Genomic DNA, 21,508 nt, shown 5'->3' with positions numbered 1-21,508 from the left:
TCTTCTAGGGCTGGCCCGAAGGATTAGACTTATTTTATGTGGCTAAGAAGCAATTGGTTACCTAGCAACGGGACCTACAGCTTATTGTGGAATCCGAACCACATTATACCGAGAAATGAATTTCCATCACCAGAAATAAATTCTTCTAATTCTTCATTGGCCGGATAAGTTCCTTCCTTGAGAGTGGCTGCCTTCTCTCAAAGGAACTTCTCAGGTCTTATAGACTCTGCGCACAGATCAACCTTTGCTATAGCTAAGGTGATGTTTTCCAGCACAGAATTTGATTTGCTGAAGAACCTCTTCAAGAGTATGGAAGTTGTAAGCTTTCATAATTGGACAGTGGGAGCTCTAGCGAAGAAAATTCAAGACTTTTCTCCACTGGCTGAGGATCTTTCGTCGGATTGGCTGAGTGTGATGTACTGTTCCAACAGAGCTATCAGAGATGCTTAACAAGAGTTAGCCTTCCTATTTGCTATGGGCATTCTGAAGAAAATGGACCTCTGGTGTTCATTCATCTCCAAGAATGTCACGGTTTCCCAGAGGTCAGCACTCCTTTTCTCTTCCCTCAACCATCATCACCTTTTCCCACAAGAAGTAATGAGTGAAGTTACCCTAGAACTTCATAAAAAATCTGCGCAGGACCTTCCGGCCCATTCCATGAGATGGCCTAGGAAATGGACCTCCTTTTCTACGAGATCTATTTCGCCTCTACAGAGACACCTGTTTCGAGGTGGGAGACAGAGATCCCAAGCCAGACCCAGGGCTAATGTCTGCTTCAACTTCTGAGCAATTGAAAAGTCCACCTCAAAACCTGCATCCAAGAAGTGAGGATGCAGTCCTCCATGTGCCTGTGGGTGCCAGACTCCATTTCTTTTGGGAGAAATGAGTTCCAAAGGGTGGAACCTTGAATCGTGGAAGTATTGAAAGAAGGGTATTCAATACCATTCAGAGAGAGGCCACTGTTAGCCAACATGCCAGTCAAATTAAAGTCATACTCTCCAGGGTCAGAGAAGCTTTTGGCCCTCGTAGAGGAGGTTTCATCACTGCTCGAGAAAGAAGCAATAGAAATAGTCGAGGACGTCTGGATGATGGGGATTTGCAATCAGTTGTTTGTAGTCCCCAAGTCATCGGGGGGAGGGGGGTGGGGGATGGAGGCCCGTCCTCGATGTAAGTGTCCTGAACCTTTTTATCAAGAAGAGAAGTTTCAAGATGGAAAGAGAGCAATCTGTCCTTGTGTCCATCCGTCAAGAAGATTGGGTGGTCTCCCTGGACATGCTAGATGCATACAGGCTGTCCCCGGTTAATGGCGGGCTCAGTTAACGGCGATCTGGTTTTACAGAGCTCATCTAGCGATGAAAATTGCTGATTTCCACTTATCAGCGCCAGTAATTGGGTATTGGCGCCGATACATACCTAACAGAGGTGCCAGTAAGCCCTGAAAATCGCCGATTTTCAGTTAGCAGTGATTTTCGGTTATCATCACGCCCTCAGAATGGAACCCCCACCAATAACCGGGGACTGCCTGTATTTCCACATGGCGAGCCATCCGAATTCAAGGAAATATCTGAGGTTTATCAGTTCAGAGCACTGTGCTTCGGCCTGTCGACAGCCCCACAGGTCTTCACCCGAGTTCTTGCCTTCCCCGGCAAGGTGGCTATACTGGATGGACATCAACATCCTACTGTACCTGGACAATTGGCTCAATCGTTCACCCATGAAGTTATTTTGCATGAAGGACCTTCAGAAAATACTTCTTTTGACTCAAGACCTGGGACTTTTGATAAATCTTCAGAAATACCATTTGAACCCCTCTCAGGAGATTCTCTATTTGGGGATTCAGATAGACTCTCTGAGTTTTCAGGCTTTGACGTCTCCCAGGAGAATAGTCTTGCTTGAAGACAGTCAGCCACTTCCTCTCTGCCTACACTTGTTCAGCCAACAACTGGATGAGCCTGCTGGGCACTCTCTCTTCAGTAGCACAGTTCATCAACTTAGGGAAACTGCACATGAGAGCCCTACAATTCTTTCTGAGGTGCAATTGGAATTGAAAGACTCAAGCAGATTCAAAATTTTGTCTTTCTGATAAAAGAGTAGAATCAGAGAAGATCTGCGGTGGTGGCAGTCCTTCAGACAGATATGTAGAAGGAAAGTCCCTTCTCCCCTTGAACCCAGACCTATACTACAGTATACAGTACTTCTCCGACACATCGGACACGGGTTGGGAAGCCTATCTGGGAGACAAAGAAGTTTCAGGAATGTGGTCTCTAAAAGAGATAGACCTTCACATCAACAACAGAGAACTGAGATCGATTCATTGGGTTTCTTACATTTCCAGGTGGAAGTACGCAACAAAGTTATAGCAGTCCACTCAGACCACACTGGCTCTAGCATATATCAGTCAACAAAGGGGTACTCACTCCTTTTCCCTCTTCAAGACAGCCAAGTCCCTTCTCCTTAGGGTAGATCAAAACAAAACGAAGCTGATCGCCCGATTCATCCAAGGAAGGTTGAATGTTTTAGCAGACGGATTGAGCTGACATTGCCATATTCTTCCAAAGGAATGGACTCTAGACCATCAAGTCTGCAAAGACCCATGGAAATTGTGGGAAGGCCGTTCCTAGATCTTTTGCAACGTTGAAAAATCATTGGCTCCCTCTATCTTGCTCCCCTTACCTGGACCCTCTGGCATGGGCGACAGATATCCTTCTAAAGGACTGGTCCAGTCTGGACATGTGTGCCTTTCCCCCGTTCAGTATGATAAGGGAAACCTGAATAAGTTGCAATCTCATCTGAATGTCAAAATGACCCTGGTAGCTCCATTTTGGCCCCAAAAGGAATGTTTTGCAGATCTTCTAGTGTTATTTATAGACTTTCTGAGGCTACTTCCAACTTCTCTAGAGCTTCTCAGACAACCCTACCTCAGGATGTTTCATCAAAACCTATCCACTCTGACCCAAGCCATTGCCAATAGCAGATGTAAATCCTCTGCCAAAGCCCATCAGGCAAAGTGGAACACCTTTAGACTTTGGTGCAGGAAACACAACGTTTCACCTTCTAAAACCTCTTAAACCCAGCTGGCAGACTTCCTCTTTTATCTAAGATCTACCAGGGGACTTTCTCCCTCAACCATAAAGGGCTATAGATCAATACTCAGCTCAGTCTTTTGTTACTGAGATCTAGACATTGCTTCAAATCAAGACATCTCAGACCTCATTAGGTCTTTTGAGTCTTCTAAACCTAAGACAGAACCAACAGTCTCACGGAGTTTGGACATGGTCCTCAAATGGATCTTGGGCTCACGTTTTGATCCTCTTCACTCGATTTCCCTAAGAGATCTAATCCAGAAGACGTTACTCCTCATATCTGTAGCAACAGCTAAAAGGGTGAATGAACTTCACACTGTAGATAGAAGAATGGGTTTCTCACAGGGAGCAGTCTGCTCCCTAACCCTAGTATTCCTCGCTAAGAACGAGGTTCCCTCTAAACCTTGGCCTCATTCCTTGACTGTAAAAAATTTAGTGGACATACTAGGTCCAGAAGAAGTGGAGAGAACTCTTTGCCCTCTGAGAACTCTCAGGTATTACTTCCACAAGACTGAAAAGGTTAGAGGGCCAGCTAGTAATTTATGGTGTTCCATGAAGAACCCTTCGAGACCTTTCTCAAAGAATGCTATTTCGTTCTTTTTGAGGAACCTAATCCTAGAGGCACACGCTCAGATAGGGGAGGATGCTTTACCTTTCTTAAAGTGAAAGCTCATAAAGTTAGAGCCATTGTTACTTTGCTAACTCTTAAGCTTAACTTGTCCCTGTCCTCAATCCTTCAGGTGACTTACTGGAGGTGTAATTCAGTATTTGCCTTGCATTATTTGCGAGATATTGAAACCACGTATGATAACTGCAGTACCTTGGGACCTTTGTCTGTAGCGGGCATAGTGGTGGGGGAGGAAGCGTAGGGAGCACCCTTTTCCCCCCACAAATGTCTCTTTGTTTTAATTTGTAAAGCTGTGTCCTAGGGGAGACTGGAAGGTACTGTATGCCTAGAGTATGGCTTTTTAATTTTGGTGACAGAGTTTTTAATTTTATGGTGTAAGGTGACTAGGCATTCTGGTTGGTTTTGGTTTCTGGTCCTGTGCCCTGGGCAGTGGCAAACACTGAAGCTTTGTAGGCCATTGGAAGTATCCATCGCCACATAGCTCATTTTGATAGTTTCTCAGCCAACAGATTATTCCTTCACTGGAAAGTCCCATGTCAGTAGAGGTGTGCTATGTATCCCCCACACCACTACAGGTTGAGATGAGTGCCAAGCAGAGGCAGTACCTACCTGCAGCAGCTCTCTCACCAGGTAAGGAACAACAAGTATTTATCGATGCTAACATGTTATATTTGCAATTCATTGTTGTCACAATGGTTGGTTATAATATGTCCATCAATCCCCACCACCTATCAATGTGGGATTCAGCAATGTAGTTACTGGGTAAGTTACGTATATAAAAATGACATTTTTATAATAAAATAAAGTTTTATATATACTTACCCAGTAATTACAAGTAGAGCCCGCCCTCCTCCCCTCACATGGACATTTCAGCAGATACAAATTGAGGCTCTTTTCATGAGTTGTTCCTCTCCTTCCCAGAAAGTGGGCGGGGCCTAGTCACCAACTCAGATGGAATAAAAAGAGTTTAACCGCGAATTTCAAAATTCAAGCTGCCGCCAAGTAGAAACTACAGCAACGTAATTACTGGGTAAGTATATGTAAAACTTTATTATAAAAATGTCATATTTTTTTGGAAAAATATTTTTTTTCATTGCTGATCTCCTTAACAAGGTTAGACAATACTTGTATGAGTAGTTGATCCTTATGTTACTAAGGGAAGACTTATTTCTGAAGTTTGCTGGATTATTTTTGTTTCATTCACTTGGCAATCAAGATCATAGGGAATTAAGTCCAAGCTTCCTCCTAAAGTCCTTTCTTTGTGTGGAATAAGGATATTCTTGGTGTAGGTAAAGGTTTGGCTAACAGAACACAACACTAACAACTCTTACACAAATTGTAGCATTTTAGAGAAGTAGTCTCAACCAGCAGAGCTCTTTAGATCCCTTTTGGATCACCTGGTATTGTCGGTGAAGCATGCTGTTTGTGGCATATGCTGCTGTAATTACATTTTGTGCTTGGCTTCAGGTCACTGAAGCTCAGAATGACAGATGATCACATAAAGGTTCCTTTTGCAATGTTGAAATTCTTTTGAGAAAAGAATATTATATAGGTTTTATCTCTTCTCATGAATAACCTTTTGTCTGATGATTCACTTTACTGTAACCATTACTGTCATTCAGAAGTAAAATGAGATATGATTTGTGCAATAGTGGAACATGAAAATTATTTTTTATATTTTTTTTTTCAGAGGTGAACAGACGGGATTATAGGGCTTGGTATGGCCTAGGTCAGACATATGAAATACTTAAACTTCCAGCATACTGTTTGCACTACTTCAAGCAGGTTTGTTTAACCTTTCTCAGTTTCGATAGTGGTGTGATTTCGTACAGTTGGGAGGGTCATGTATCAATAGCATTGTCCTTTGAATTAAGGCTTAATGATCTGATTCAGATCATTTTTATTTTGTTTTGAACAGGGCAACATTTTAAAGCGTTATTCAGTGCCTGCTTCTAATATCTTTAAGTCATATAACATTTCAAGCTCCTGGTCTAGAAGTAGTTAAAGGAATGGTTGTTTCCTTTACTGTCAGCATTATTACCTGAATATCAAATTTAGTATTTGGTTTTACTTAAATTTTACAGTAAATCCATGGTTGTTTTTCCAGATATTGACGCTACAAACTTGTCAAGGTTTTGTGAAACATATTGTATTCATACGAGCTATAACCCATGCCCAGTTCTAACTTGTAATTTCATAAAGAAGGGACAACCAAGGATCTTATTTTTCTGGTGTGTGAGATCCCATTCAAATCAGGCGTAGTCCCCCATTCTCTCATTTTCCTTGTTCACTGTAGAGCTTTGGTCTGTGATTGTTGTTGTACTTTTGTATTTGCTCCTCATTTCTTTTGCCTTGTCATCCTCTCTTTACCCACTTCTGCAATACTAAAGGGTTCTCTTTTGGCCACCTTTGTCTTCTGTGCCACTTGCTGCTGATATGGATGTAGCCATATTCACATTCCTTCTGAAGTTTGCCTTCTTTTAAAACATATATGCAAAGTACCATAGGCAGCATAATTTACACAGCTAATATGTTAGGCTGCAATACTACTTAGGATGATCCAGTACTAATCTGGAATAATGAAGAGAAATTGTATAGTTTGCAAGATAACAATGTTGAGAGTAGATATTAGGAAGCATAAAGCTTATGCAGGTAAAAGGAACCCCAGACGATGAAATAGTGTATGTTCATAGAAGTAGCTAATGGTATGACGAGAGAAGAGGTGAGCCAGAATAGGTGAAGCAAAATATGTGCAAAATATTTGGAAGAGACATTGAATTGTCTATGGAAGCCAAATTGAGAATGTTTGAAGATTTCGAGATAAATTGTCTTTGCTCCTACACGATATACAAACCATCGGTCCTTTACAGCAGGAATTACTTACAGCGAAGCTGGAAACGGCCATTAAAACTCTTGAACAAGGTGGTTAGGCAGTAACTACTGTCCAGTAGGCGGGCGTCCTGCCTGCCTGGATGTAAACATTCCAGTGTGGGATTCAGCTATGTAGTTACTTGACAGTTTTATAACAAAATAAAGTTTTATATATACTTATGAAGTAACTACATGATCAGAGCCCTCCCTCCTCCCCTTTCATGGACACAGGGCACAAACGAATTGAGCTCTTCAGCTGTGTTGTGCCTATTCGTCCCCAAAAGTGGGTGGGGTCTAGTTACCTATATCAAAACAATAAAGCGTTACTGCAAATTTCAAATTTTAGGCTGCTGTGATAGTTAGAAACTAATAGCTATGTAGTTACTTGGTAAATATATATAAAAGTTTTTTTTTATAAAAATGTTATTTTGAAGAAAGCAGGATTGAAAATACTTCACTGGAATAGGCAGAAATTGCAATCAGCTTTGAGTCCTAAGGATGACATATGGCAGCATACATCATTGCATGGTCACGACAGGCCTGGTTACAACCATGATTAATAATAGACATGAAAATGGTTAGTGTGGCACACTTCTCATCTACAGGGAAGAACTTTGTGGAATCATTATCAGCAATAATAAAAAACCTGTGATGGTGCACATTGTCATCAGTCTAGATAGTGTGAGTGTGGTATGTGGAACTGTACTTATGGGATGGTGTAGTGACAATTCATAACCCCATGATTATTTAATCATGAGATATCTGCAGTGATCACTGCATGCTAGCATTTTCTATTACAGTATAGGTAAGCATTTGGAATGACAAAGGCAACAGTGAGCTCCAGGTGCTGATTGTGCTGCACACTACTTTTAACAAAAGAGGCAGGTGTGCAAGAGGGTTTTTTGCAGACCAAACACACAGCACCCAACATCCCTACAGTCCACAGCAAGCTATTGCTTATACCTTGATTTGAATCATATTATAGGCAAGGTAAATAAGTGTGTAGATATTATATAATCAACAGTGAACCCTTATGCTTAGCATGCTGTATACACTGCTTATTACAGGAGAGGTCATTGCATTGTGTGCTGCATATTACATATGTAATCCACTAGGTGTTGTTGCTGTAGATACTACAGAAGCCAAGTAAGTGTGAACAACCATGTAGTCCAAAGTGAGACAGTGTTTGGCACACTGCTTGTTTCAGAAGAGACCATTGCACATGGAATCTGCCATGGGTGGAGTAACTGTACTGTACCTGCTGTCTGCCATTTATTACCAGTGAGACGGGCAAGTGTGATAAATCATGTCACAAGTGAGACATGTTTGGTGAGCTGTTTGTTTCCTCTTACAGAGGAGACAGGTGTGTGGAGTGCTGCAAACTGTGCAGGCAGAGATGAATGTTTCACTTGCTACTAGACAGTCAAATTTTATCAGTGCTTCATGGAGTGTGGCTCATGGAGTGGAACATGTCAAGCATGTTCCACAAGCAGAATCCTAATGTAATAAAAAATGATTGCTGTGTACACAGATAAAAGAGGAGCACCGGTCAGACTGGGAGAGAGAAAGAATCCCCCTTCTCCAAAGACTGTTGCCACCTTATTACTGCTGCTACATGACCCAAAAATTATGTAGCAAGAGCCTATGTTTCAGCCAGGTTGCAGCATAGATATAGTGGGCTTGAGAGGGGATAATATTCTCAAAAAGCCCAAAACTGATGACCATGTGGTTTTGATGCCTTTTTGTTATGTTGGTGTTAGTAGGAGTAAGTGTTCAATGCTGCAAGCACAAGTAGAGAAGGTTATTAGTATGATTAAAGAAATGGTAGCGGCCTATCAGGGAAGGAAGAATTACATTGTCCATTAAATTCTCCAAGAATTCAAATAAGCTCCCCATGCTCCTGTAATGGAGGGTGTAATCAATGGAGTTTTTTTTCCTCATTGCTACCACTTAAACAGTTGCTGGCAGCTTTGATTGCAGGGACCTTGAGAAGGAAAACTTTGGTAAAACTTCAGATGATGTATAAGAGCACCATAGTGTCTTAAATATATAAATTCTTTTGCCATTGAATAACAGTGCCGAAATGGCATAAAATTTTCACTAAAAACATTAACTATATTAAAACAAGCACTTAGCATCATTACACTATATGAAACATAAGTTGGAGTAGAAATACAAATGCTTTGTAGGTTGGAATTGATGCTTTTTCTACCAAAACTATCCACTGCATGCCCATGCTTGGTCACAATCATTATCCCTTGGTCAGCAGCTCACTGTGACTTGAGCAGTTCTTCAAATTGGTAGCTACTTGCTCAGTATAACATCAACACATATGCACACACGTAATACATATGGTAATTGTGTTATACTGTCTTATCCCTACCTGTATTGTTGCATTCATTACTGTATTTAATAGCTAACAAGTTCCTCCTCAAAACTTACAGTGAAATAATGATACATACTAAGATAGGGAAGAGAGAATGAGAAAACTTTTCTCATGATTGCTACATTTGTTTTTGGGTGTAGTTTATGTTATTTTTACCAGTCTTTGGTACTTCACAGATTCTGTAAAGGTGTCAGTGCACCCTTGTCATTATCATCTAGGTGGAAATGGTGTCTTGCTTCCTATTCCTGTCTTGCACCCAGGTGAACAGGAGCCCCTCCATCTCCCCTTTGACTTTGTTACACATTTTAGTGATCCTATGACAACAATAGGAGGAGATTGGTAGGGTCTCTTCACAAAGCGGAAAGCAAATTTGATATCCTATATTGTGTTGTTACACAGGTCGTGTGTCAGCAGTGTTTTCTGCTTTTCCAGCATTCCACACAACTGAGCATCACAGTCAGCTGAGATTTTGTGTTCAAAAAATATCCAATCCATATTTTTTGTGAATTTCTGATTAAGAAAATTATTTTTGATTAACTGTTATTATTATCAAGTAGTTTAACCAGACCACAGAGTTAATTATTCAGCTCTAACAGAACTGGCCCAAAGGATTTGTCATTAATTATGACAAAGTCTGCATTTTACTTAGGAAATTACAGCTCCATAAAAATCTTGTACAGGCAGTCTCCAGTTTACGACATGGGTTCCATTCTGACGCCGCGTCATAAGCCAAAAATCGTTGTAAACCGAAATAATCATCAAAAATCGTAAGAAAACCTTACTTTTAATCCTTTGAATATCCTTTGGGTATCTTGAAAATGAAATAACCTGCATTTTTATTGAGTCTTTCATAAAAAACCCTCCAAAATTTTACCATTCTGCTGTTTTGGAGCCAGAGAGAGAGAGAGAGGAAGAAAGTAAGGGAGAAACAGAAATGTCTAGTAATTTGACATATTTGACAGTCCTACCATCCCCCATAGCTTCAAAGCTTTGGGCAAAAGGCAGTGCGATATTTCTTTGTATAAAAATTGAAGTAATTTACTTTAAAAATACATAAATGATGTAATTACAGTATATTATTATTATTATTGTGTAATCTTATTGATATTTGACAATAAGCACTTATTGTTAGATAAGTCATTTATTTTTCATACAAACGTGATTAGTCCTCACCATCTCCCACAAATTTGTTAAAAAATTCTTGTGCCCTGTGCCGTCATTCTCTCTCTCTCTTTCATCTCAGAGAGAGAGAGAGAGAGAGAGAGTGAAAAAAATACCACTCACCCTCATTTTAGTGTATGCAAAGCCCGTGAGGTACAAGCTTTGTGATTGGTTAAAATCCCACCCTTTCTGCCAATAGCATGTCATCAAAGAGGGCGAGAGGGGGTTGTTACAAGTTGTTATTGGCTACTGTCAGTCCTTCCGGCCCATAGCGTATCGTCATGGAGAGAGGGGGTTGCTATGAGCTCTGGTATTGGCTACTTCTAATCCCTCAAGCCAATATTGTGTTGTCATGATGCCTACGTCAAAGCAATAAAAAAATTGTAACACAACCGATGATGGAATTTTAGTATATTTTTAGGTTTATATACAGTAATCCATGTTTCTTTGGAGGATATATGCAGTACACACACACAGAGAGAGAGAGAGAGAGAGAGAGAAGCCTAACTTAAATCTCAAGAGTAGAATTATTCGGGGAGAGAGAGAGAGAGATATGGGGGTTGGCCTTACTTAAATCTCAAAAATGAAATTATTTGTGAATTATTCGGTAAGAAATATGGGCAGTTGGCCTTGCTTAAATCTCAAAAGAGTGAAATTATTCATGAATTATTCGTGGGGAGAGAGAGAGAGAGAGAGGTTGAATGAAGTGGTTACATTGGTAAGCAGTTTTATGATTTCATGGGATTTTAATTTAACTTTTATCGATACTTGGCTGTGGTTACCTTAATGTCAATATTTTAAAATTAATAAATCATTTTATTTTAAAAAATCTATTTAGTCATGAAAATAAAATAAAAATTAGTAATTAGTGAATATTGCTCTGTGAAAAAATCCGCTAATGTGAATTTTCTTCCGTCATATGCGTTGGACCGCGTCATCCGAAATGTTACCGTCGAGAATCGTAAGAAAACCTTACTTTTAAATCTTTGGGTGTCTTGAAAACAACGAATCCTGCATTTTTGTCATTGAGTTTTCCATAAAAAAAACTCCAAATATTGATCATTCTGCCAGTTTGGATGCATATTTCTTCTGTTCGGATGGGCGTCGTCTGAAATACTGTCGAAAATTGTAAGAAAACTATACTTTTAATCCTTTGGGTGTCTTTAAAACAACAAATCCTGCATTTTGATTGAGTTTTACATTAACAAAAATCCTCCAAATGTTGACCATTCAGCCATTTTGGATGTATATGTTTATTAGGTGGTTCTCGATGGACAACAGAGAAGAACTATGTGATGATCTGTCAGTGGCGCTTCCCCTGAAGGTTCATTTGTGCTGATATTGGAATTTGCTCAGTCGGATCCAGAGAACTATTCGATCATGGTCGGAGCACATGGAAACAGCATGTGAAAGCGGTGAACCGATGCACCGGAAGTGCCCAGGTTCCGGTGGGGTATGTGTGTGTGTGCGATCTCCCATGGTATATTATCTGGGGGATAGACTCTTGAAAATGGAGTGCAGTAAGAGATCGGGGTCTATTTGGGTGGTGGTAGTGTGATCAGATCACCACTACGAAGATACATTATTTACGGCCATAGAACGTAAATAAAATCGCACAGTGACATTTATATCTTTTTCAGAATTACAAGGAAAACCCCCGGTTGGGAAGCAGCGAAACTGAACAGTGTCCACATAATAAAATTGTCCATTTGTGCATTTTTTCTGTCTTGAATATGTACATTCATTTCAGGTTTTAACATAATGAAATGTTTCTTTCAACAGGAATCGAACATCGTCCTAGGAGGACAAATATTTGGAAGTGGTGTATTACTCTTACATTCTATATGACTGCTTATTTTGGTCTTGTATAAATATGACCTTATTACAGGTTGACCATCACTAATCTGGCATCATTGGGACCTGGAGGGTGCCGGATTAGCCATTTTGCCAGATTAGCCATTTATTAGGCTAGAATACACGAAACCCAGTAACTAAGCACCTCATCTTAGAATTCAAATATCCCATAAATCAGTACAAGTTGGTTAATAAAGAAAAGACAATTATCAAATACAGGCAGTGCTCAAGTTACGATAATTCAACTTACGTTATTACAAGTTTACGATGGGGTTAGCAATTAACCCTTAAACGCCGAGCCTCTATTTACAAAAACGTCTCCCGTATGCCGGTGGCGTTCGGAAGTTAGCGCCGAAGCGGAAAAAAAGTTTTTTTCAAAAAATCACAGCACACTTAGTTTTTAAGATTAAGAGTTCATTTTTGGCTCCTTTTTTTGTCATTGCCTGAAGTTTAGTATGCAACCATCAGAAATGTAAAAAATATCATTATCATATATAAATATTGAAATATATGACAGCGCCAAAAAAAATTTTCATATATAATTTTATACAAATCGCGCTGTGAGCAAAACGGTTAAAGCTAACGGATTTTTTTTTTTTTTTGTATTGTACACTAAATTGCAATGATTTTGGTATATAACAAATTGTAAAATGATCAAAGCAACACAGAGAAAATATTATCACAATATGATGCCTGAATCCATAAAGCGCGGACGTAAAAAAATGTTTTTTTCAAAAATTCACCATAAATCGAAGTATTGTGCTAGAGACTTCCTGTTTGTTGAAAAATGAAGCTAATTGATTGAATATTACTAGACTGTAAGTGTTTTAGCTTACAATTGCAGTTTTCAACCATTTCGGTCGAAAGTTAAAGTTGACCAAAGGTCGAATTTTTCTATTTATCGTAATTTATATGAAAATATTTCAAAACTAATAAAAGCTACAACCATGAGTTATTTTCTGTTGTATTCTACATGAAATTGCACACATTTTCATATATAAAAGTTTATGTAACGACTAATATAAAACGGTGCAAACATTACGACAACGTGTTTAAAGAATTTCTGAGATGTTCGCCGAGTTACTGCGCGGACATAAGGAAAATGTTTTTTCAAAAATTCACCATAAATCGAAATATTATGCTAGAGATTTCCAATTTATTGCAAAATAAAGGTAAATGATTGAATATTACTAGAATGTAAGAGTTTTAGCTTACAATTGCGTTTTCAACCATTTCGGTCGAGTTAAAGTTGACGAAGGTTGAAATTTTGGCAGTTATCGTGATTTATGTGAAAATATTTCAAAAGTGATAAAGCTACAACCATGAATTATTTTCTGTTGTATTCTACATGAAATTGCGCACATTTCCATATATAAAACTTTATGTAACGACTAAAATAAAACGGTGCAAACATTACAACAAAGTGACGAAAGAATTTCTGAGATGTTCGGCCGAGTTACCGCGCGGTCGTAAGGAAAGTTTTTTTCAAAAATCACCATAAATCGAAATATTGTGCTAGAGACTTCCAGTTTGTTGCAAAATGAAGGTACATGATTAAATATTACTAGACTGTAAGAGTTTTAGCTTACAATTGCGTTTTTTTATCATTTCGGTCGAGTCAAAGTTGACCGAAGGTTGAAATTTTGGCACTTATCATGATTTATATGGAAATATTTCAAAACTGATAAAAGCTACAACCATGAGTTATTTTCTGTTGTATTCTACATGAAATTGTGCACATTTCCATATATAAAACTTTATGTAACGACTAATATAAACCGGTGCAAACATTACGACAAAGTGACGAAAGAATTCCTGAGATGTTCGGCAGAGTTACCGCGCGTGGACGTAAGGGAAACGTTTTTTCAAAAATTCACCATAAATCGAAATATTGTGCTAGAGACTTCCAATTTGTTGCAAAATGAAGGTACATAACTGAATATTACTAGAATGTAAGAGTTTTAGCTTACAATTGCATTTTTCAACCATTTCGGTCGAGTTAAAGTTGACCAAAGGTTGAAATTTTGGCACTTATCATGATTTATATGGAAATATTTCAAAACTGATCGAAGCTACAACCATGAGTTATTTTCTGTTGTATTCTACATGGAATTGCGCACATTTCCATGTATAAAACTTTATGTAACGACTAATATAAACTGTTGCAAACATTACGACAAAATGACCAAAGAATTTCTGACATTTTCGGCCGAGTTACCGCGCGGACATAAGGAAAAAGTTTTTTTCAAAAATTCACCATAAATCGAAATATTGTGCTAGAGACTTCCAATTTGTTGCAAAATGAAGGTAAATGATTGAATATTACTAGAATGTAAGAGTTTTAGCTTACAATTGCGTTTTTCGACCATTTCGGTCAAGTCAAAATTGACCGAAGGTTGAAATTTTTTGCAGTCGACGTACTGTACGTCCACTCGGCACCCAACAGACAATTTTAGTCGACGTACGATACGTCCAGTCGGCGTTTAAGGGTTAATATGGCTATTAATAGGGCATTAGTTCATGTTGGGGAATGTTTAGTGTATATTAATGTGTATAGTGTAAAGTAATTGCGGTATCTTGTCTGCTTGTGTGTGTTAAAACACGCAAAAATACGTGCGAGAATGTTCATTACAGTTTAGCAATTCCACCCAAGTTTCCCCTGTACCTGGTACATTATTTGTAGAACCTGTACATAATACCCCTTTCAGCTCCTCACTACATGCATCCAATACATCTGTCTGGATTTATGGACTCCTTTTACTTGAACTTTCACCACAGCAACCATACCAAGACCAAGCACCACATCATCTGCCAAAACTTCCTTATAACACTTCTCATCCCCCGACACATGTTCCTCATTCACCCAAGGACCCTCATGTACACCCAACCCATCGTCATCCACCACACTTACATCCGTCCCCTCATACGGCACAAACACCCTAGGTACTCCCAAAGTTATCCCACATACCCCCATATGAACCGATATTTTTTGTCTCTGACATGCCAGATAACCCAGTAACAAAGTATTCCCCAAAGCACCCTCTTGTATAAGACCCTTACATTTATCCCATGTACAGACCCAATTACGACTGGCTTCGACCCTGAAGGTTCTCCCAGAAGTCCTATATCCAAAGAAACACCCATCCAGTTTTCCTTTACAACCGACCGGTCTTTAGACAATGTCTGCCAATCACAAGAACCCCTCAAAAAATCCGCACGAGGAACTTTCTTATTTAAGCTACAAAATTTCTGAAGTGCAGGCCTACCATTATACTGTCTCTGAGATGGGCGAGACTGCCAAGGATGACCATAACTCTCACAGCTGCCACAATACTTATCAAAGCAAAATCTCTTAATGTGTCCCTGCATATTACAATTAAAGCAACAAACCCATGGGATCAGAGAACTTAACCCAACTATCGATCTTTGGCTATTCGAAATTTCAACAAAAGTCTTCAAACCACGGACTTAATCTCCGCGTCCTATGCAGCCATGTGCAGACCTAAGGAATCTCTGATCACTATTTCCTCTCCTCGTTTTTGCAGCTTCCTTCTTCGTAAATAAATCTGTCTACTTATTCTTGTCTGATCACAAATGCAAAAAATTCCCAAGTCCCCCGAAAGGACACCCCTTACAGAAAAAACACCCAAGGAAAAACAATTTCCCCTGACAGAATTCCCATACAACACGAAACCCAGAATGTTAATTCCCTTTACTCTAACAATTAATTCCCAAAGCTCAAAAGAAAGTACTAATCAAACCCACTATTAAATTCAAAGTTAATTAAACCCACAATCAAATCCAAAATTAGCTAAACCCACAATTCAACTCAAAAATTAATTAAACCCTTAATTAAATTCAAAATTAAGTAAGCCCAGAATTAAATTCACAATTAAGTAAACCCATAAGTAAATTCACAATTAATTAAACCCCTCATTAAATTAAACCCCAAAATTAAATTCAAAATTAACTAACCCCACAATTAAATCCAAAGTCCCAGGGGGAAAAAATGCTGGCAGAGTGCACAGCTGATTTGCCTAAGTCGGCCAAGTTCACTTCCTCAAGGCCAAACAAAACAAAAAAAGTCAGTCTTTGCAAGTAAAGAGAATGGGAATCCACTCCCACGTATAGAAAATGGAACTCAAGCAGACGGATGAGAGAGAGAGAGAGAGAATTCATCCCTCACCCCCTCAGAGCAGCACCCCACTCTCCCTATCACCCCTCCAAAGTATGCCGAAGCACACAGAAAAAGCACTGAGCTCACACTTCGAATACACGTCTGCCTCTCTTGTCGCCAAGGCACAGATTGCCTGAGTCAGCTTATAGCAACCGCACCCACTTTACATACATGCACATATGCACCCAAAGTAACACACGTGTGTAATAAAAAAAAAAAAAAACAGTTTAAAAGAAACTCAGAAATGTATACACACTTGCATAAGAAATGTTTACACACAGTAATTCAACAAATATCAAAGTAAATTACTACCCAATTATCAAAGTCCCAGAAATAATACAGTAATAAAATACTCCCCTTTACTGACCCAAAACGCTGATGCGAACTGCTGATTGCTATATATAAAAAAAAACAAAGATATGAGACACAATCAAAATTCAGTTGCACTGCTCAGAATACAGTGAAGCAAGCAAGACGCTCCGCCCAAACTAATGACGTCACTGACACGTCACTCAGGTGATGACGTCACCACAGCCACCACCCAAAAAAATTAGTTGCAGTGTAATGAAAAGTCCAATTTGACATTAAAATAACAATAAAAAAAAGATGCTAACACTTACATACGCCTCTGCTTAATGGTGCAGGAATCCTTTCATCAGCAACAGAGAGAGAGAGGAAGAAAAAGAAGAACACATGCGTGTATTTTCGCATGTTTTAATACACACAAGTGAACAAGATACCACAATTACTTTACACTATACACATTAATATAAGCCTAAACACTCACCAACATGAACTAACACCCAATTAACCCTTAAACGCCGACTGGATGTATCATACGTCGACTAAAATTGTCTGTTGGGTGCCGAGTGGACATACCGTACGTCGACTACAAAAAATTTCAACCTTCGGTCAACTTTGACTCGACTGAAATGGTCGAAAAACGCAATTGTAAGCTAAAACTCTTACATTCTAGTAATATTCAATCATTTACCTTCATTTTGCAACAAATTTGAAGTCTCTAGCACAATATTTCGATTTATGGTGAATTTTTGAAAAAACTTTTTCCTTACGCCTGCGCGGTAACTCGGCCGAAAATTTCAGAAATTCTTTTGTCATTTTGTCGTAAGTTTTGCACTGTTTTATATTAGACGTTACATAAAGTTTATATATGAAAATGTGCGCAATTTCATGTAAAATACAGCAACATACAACCCTTGGTTGTAGCTTTTATCAGTTTGGAAATATTTTCATATAAACCACGATAACTGCCAAAATTTCAACCTTCGATCAACTTTGACTCAACCGAAATGGTAAAAAAACGCAATTGTAAGCTAAAACTCTTACATGCTAGTAATATTCAATCATTTACCTTCATTTTGCAACCAATTGGAAGTCTCTAGCACAATATTTCGATTTATGGTGAATTTAAAAAAAAAAACTTTTTCCTTACGTCCGCGCCAGAAATTCTTTCATCACGTTGTCGTAATGTTTGCACCGTTTTATATTAGTCGTTACATAAAGTTTTATATATGGAAATGTGCGCAATTTCATATAGAATACAACAGAAAATAACTCATGGTTGTAGCTTTTATCAGTTTGGAAATATTTTCATATAAATCACGATAACTGCCAAAATTTCAACCTTCGGTCAACTTTAACTCGACCGAAATGGTAAAAACACAATTATAAGCTAAAACTCTTACATTCAAGTAATATTCAATCATGTACCTTCATTCTGCAACAAACTGGAAGTCTCTAGCACAATATTTCGATTTATGGTGAATTTCTGAAAAAAACTTTTTCCTTATGTCTGCGTGCGGTAACTCTGCCGAACATCTCAGAAATTCTTTCATCACGTTGTCGTAATGTTTGCACCGGTTTATATTAGTCGTTACATAAACTTTTATATATGAAAATGTGTGCAATTTCATGTAGAATACAACAGAAAATAGCTCATGGTTGTAGCTTTTATCAGTTTTGAAATATTTTCACATAAATCACGATAACTGCCAAAATTTCAACCTTCGGTCAACTTTAACTCGACCGAAATGGTCGAAAAACGCAATTGTAAGCTAAAACTCTTACATTCTAGTAATATTCAATCATTTACCTTCATTTTGCAATAATTTGGAAGTCTCTAGCATAATATTTCGATTTATGGTGAATTTTGAAAAAACATTTTCCTTATGTATATGTAACTTTTACCGAACATCTCAGAAATTCTTTTCGTCAAGTTGTCGTAAACCATTTTATATTAGTCGTTACATAAAGTTTTATATATGAAAATGTGCGCAATTTCATGTACAATACAACTGAAAATAACTCATGGTTGTAGCTTTTATCAGTTTTGAAATATTTTCATATAAATCACGATAAATAGAAAAATTTGACTTTCGGTCAACTTTAACTCGACTGAAATGGTCGAAAACTGCAATTTTAAGCTAAAACACTTACAGTCTAGTAATATTCAATCAATTAGCTTCATTTTTCAACAAACAGGAAGTCTCTAGCACAATATTTCGATTTATGGTGAATTTTAAAAAAAAACTTTTTACGCCCAATATGCGTTTAATTCATGCATCATTTTGTGATAATATTTTCTCTGTGTTGCTTTGATCGTTTTACAATTTGTTATATACCAAAATCATCGCAATTTAGTGTACAATACAACGAAAAAAAATAACCTGTTGGCTTTAATCGATTTGCTCACAGCGCAATTTGTATAAAATTATATATGAAAATTTTTTTTTGTGCTGTCATATATTTCAATATTTATATATGATAATGATATTTTTTTTCATTTCTGATGGTTGTATACTAAACTTCAGGCAATGACAAAAAAAGGGAGTTAAAAATGAACTCTTAATCTTAAAAACTAAGCGTGCTGTGATTTAAAAAAAAAAAACTTTTTTTCCGCTTCGGCGCTAACTCCCGAACGCTGCCGGCATACAGGAGACGTTTTTGTAAATAGAGGCTCGGCGTTTAAGGGTTAATACAGTACCCATATTAAAACCCTGCGCCCCGTGATGCATTCTTAAACACACACACAGTTCGCAGTTACCAGAAGGGTACTTATGCATTATGCAAACCGACTTTGTTGACTGGGTCGATGAAGATAATTCAGTAGCTATTGTCGGGGATTTTTGTAGTTTTTCAGAAGCAGATTTACAGGCTAGAAGGCAAGTTTTTAGAGATCAGTTAGCCAATGCTGATTATAAAGAATATGCTGACGGTGTAGAAGATTTTCTAGCCGAGTTTGCTGACATAGTTGCACTAAAAGGGGACAAGTTAGGATTAACGAATGTGTTAGAACACAAGGTCCAGTTGGAGAACAAAACTAAGCCTATTTTTGTTCCTTCATATAGGATTCCTTTTAAGATTAGGGAACAGGTAGAGCAAGAGGTTAATAAGTGGGAGGAAGAAGGCATAGTCAGGCCCAGTTCGTCGCTTTTTAATTTCCCATTGTTGGCAGTGCCTAAGAAGGATGGTTCAGTCCGAGTTTGTGTAGACTTAGGAAGTTGAACGAGAAAACCATTCCTGATCGCTACCCTGTGGCGTGTTTGCCAGATTTTTTTATAGAGATTTGGGGGAAAAATATTTATTCCTCAATTGATCTGATGCAAGGGTCTTTGCAAGTACTGCTTAGCAGGAAGAGTCGAGATTACATGGCCTTCTCTTTGCTGAAGGTGCATTATGAGTTCACACGAATGCCGTTTGGTTTAGCAGACAGTCAGGTGACATTTACTTGGCTAATGAATACAGTTTTGCCTGGCTTGTTAGGGAAAAAAGTTTTTATATACATGGATGACATCCTAGTTGCCACTGATTCAGTAGAGGAACATTTAGAAGTTCTTAGGGAAGTCTTTAGGAGGCTTAGATTAGCAGGTTTGAAGGTAAAGTTTAGCTAAGTGTAATTTTGTCAAGAGGCAGATAGTATATTTAGGTAATGTCATTTCTGAAGAGGGTGTTAGAGTGAATGATGATAAAGTTAGGGCAATTGTAGATTTTGCCACACCCAAGACTAAAAAGTAGATTCGGTCTTTTTTAGGGATGGCTGGATTTTTCCGTAGATTTATGAAGGGTTTTTCTGTTCTGGCATCTCCCTTGACAGATGTTCTGAGGGATGATGTGCAGTTTGTATGGGGAGATGGACAGCAAGTAGCTTTTCAGAAAATTAAGGATGCCTTGGTAAATCCCCCAGTGTTGAAGTTCCCTGATCCTTAAGCTCTTTGTTGGGTCAGTCGGTAGAGATACGGACTGTCACTTGATGGGCCGGAGTTCAATTCCCCGGCCGGCTGATGAAGAGTTAGAGGAATTTATTTCTGGTAGAAATTCATTTCTCGCTATAATGTGGTTCGGATTCCACAATAAGCTGTAGGTCCTGTTGCTAAGTAACCAGTTGGTTCTTAGCCACGTAAAATAAGTCTAATCCTTCGGGCCAGCCCTAGGAGAGCTGTTAATCAGCTCAGTGGTCTAGTAAAACTAAGGTATACTTACTTTTATTTGGGACGTCCTTTTACGTTGGTAACAAGACACCAGTTATGATGGTATAGGGGCATGCCATAGGCAGAAGTTCGATGGAAGACTCCATCCGATTGCATTTTACAGTAGGAAGTTTAAGACACAAGGTAGTAATGAATGGTTATGGTCGGTAGTAGACAAAGAGGTCTTTGCTGTGGTGTCTAGTCTGATACACTTTAAAATGCTCCTCCTGGCCAATCAAGTAGAGGCTCTGACAGATCATAAGCCATTGTTGGATCATTTTAAATAGCTGGATCTTTCCCCAAAAAGAGCCCAGTGGTATTTGACAATCAGGGATTTTGATGCTAAGCTTAAGTTTATAGAGGGTAGACAGAATGTCGTAGCAGACGCCCTTAGTAGAAGTTTTGCTGATGAAGAGGGTACTCATGTATGTTATGTATCCGGGATAGCATAGATTGGGATATTAGCTTAGTAGAAGCTAACAAGATGAAGATGAGATTGTGGGAGATGCAAAGGTGTTTCTTAGAGGGGAATTAGTTAGGAAGGGTTATAAGCTGCCTTTTGCAGGGCTTGAATTAGAGGGTAATTTGTTAGTTAGGAAGATTAGATACAGACTGAGGAATAGTGAGGATAAGGGGGATACAACGCAAATTGTTCCTAAGAGTTTAGTGCCTACGGTATTAGAAATTGTTCACGGTAGGTCTGGCAGTCCGCGTTTGGGGATTGAGAAAATGTATCAGAATGTACGGGGACAATTCTTTTGGAAGAATATGCTTAGTTTGGTAGAAGACTTTGTGAGAAGTTGTTCAGTCTGTAGTGCGTGTAAGCCATCAAGGGTTGTTTCTTGTAAATTGGGTTCATTC

The 21,508-nt window shown here is 38.5% G+C and overlaps 1 protein-coding gene across 1 annotated transcript in view; it reads left to right on the top strand.

Annotated features, from left to right (window-relative positions):
- LOC136826383 (cell division cycle protein 23 homolog) overlaps positions 1-21,508 on the top strand; it is a 220,187-nt gene that overhangs the window by 164,034 nt on the left and 34,645 nt on the right. The window contains exon 9 of the mRNA XM_067083643.1: positions 5,402-5,496. Coding sequence (XP_066939744.1) covers positions 5,402-5,496 — 95 coding nt within the window. The remainder of the gene's footprint in view (positions 1-5,401; positions 5,497-21,508) is intronic.

This window comes from Macrobrachium rosenbergii, chromosome 40, assembly GCF_040412425.1.
Source record: "Macrobrachium rosenbergii isolate ZJJX-2024 chromosome 40, ASM4041242v1, whole genome shotgun sequence".
Taxonomy (NCBI): Eukaryota; Metazoa; Arthropoda; class Malacostraca; order Decapoda; family Palaemonidae; genus Macrobrachium; species Macrobrachium rosenbergii.
Note: the sequence above shows the minus strand (reverse complement) of the source record. Positions and strands in the feature narration are given on the sequence as shown.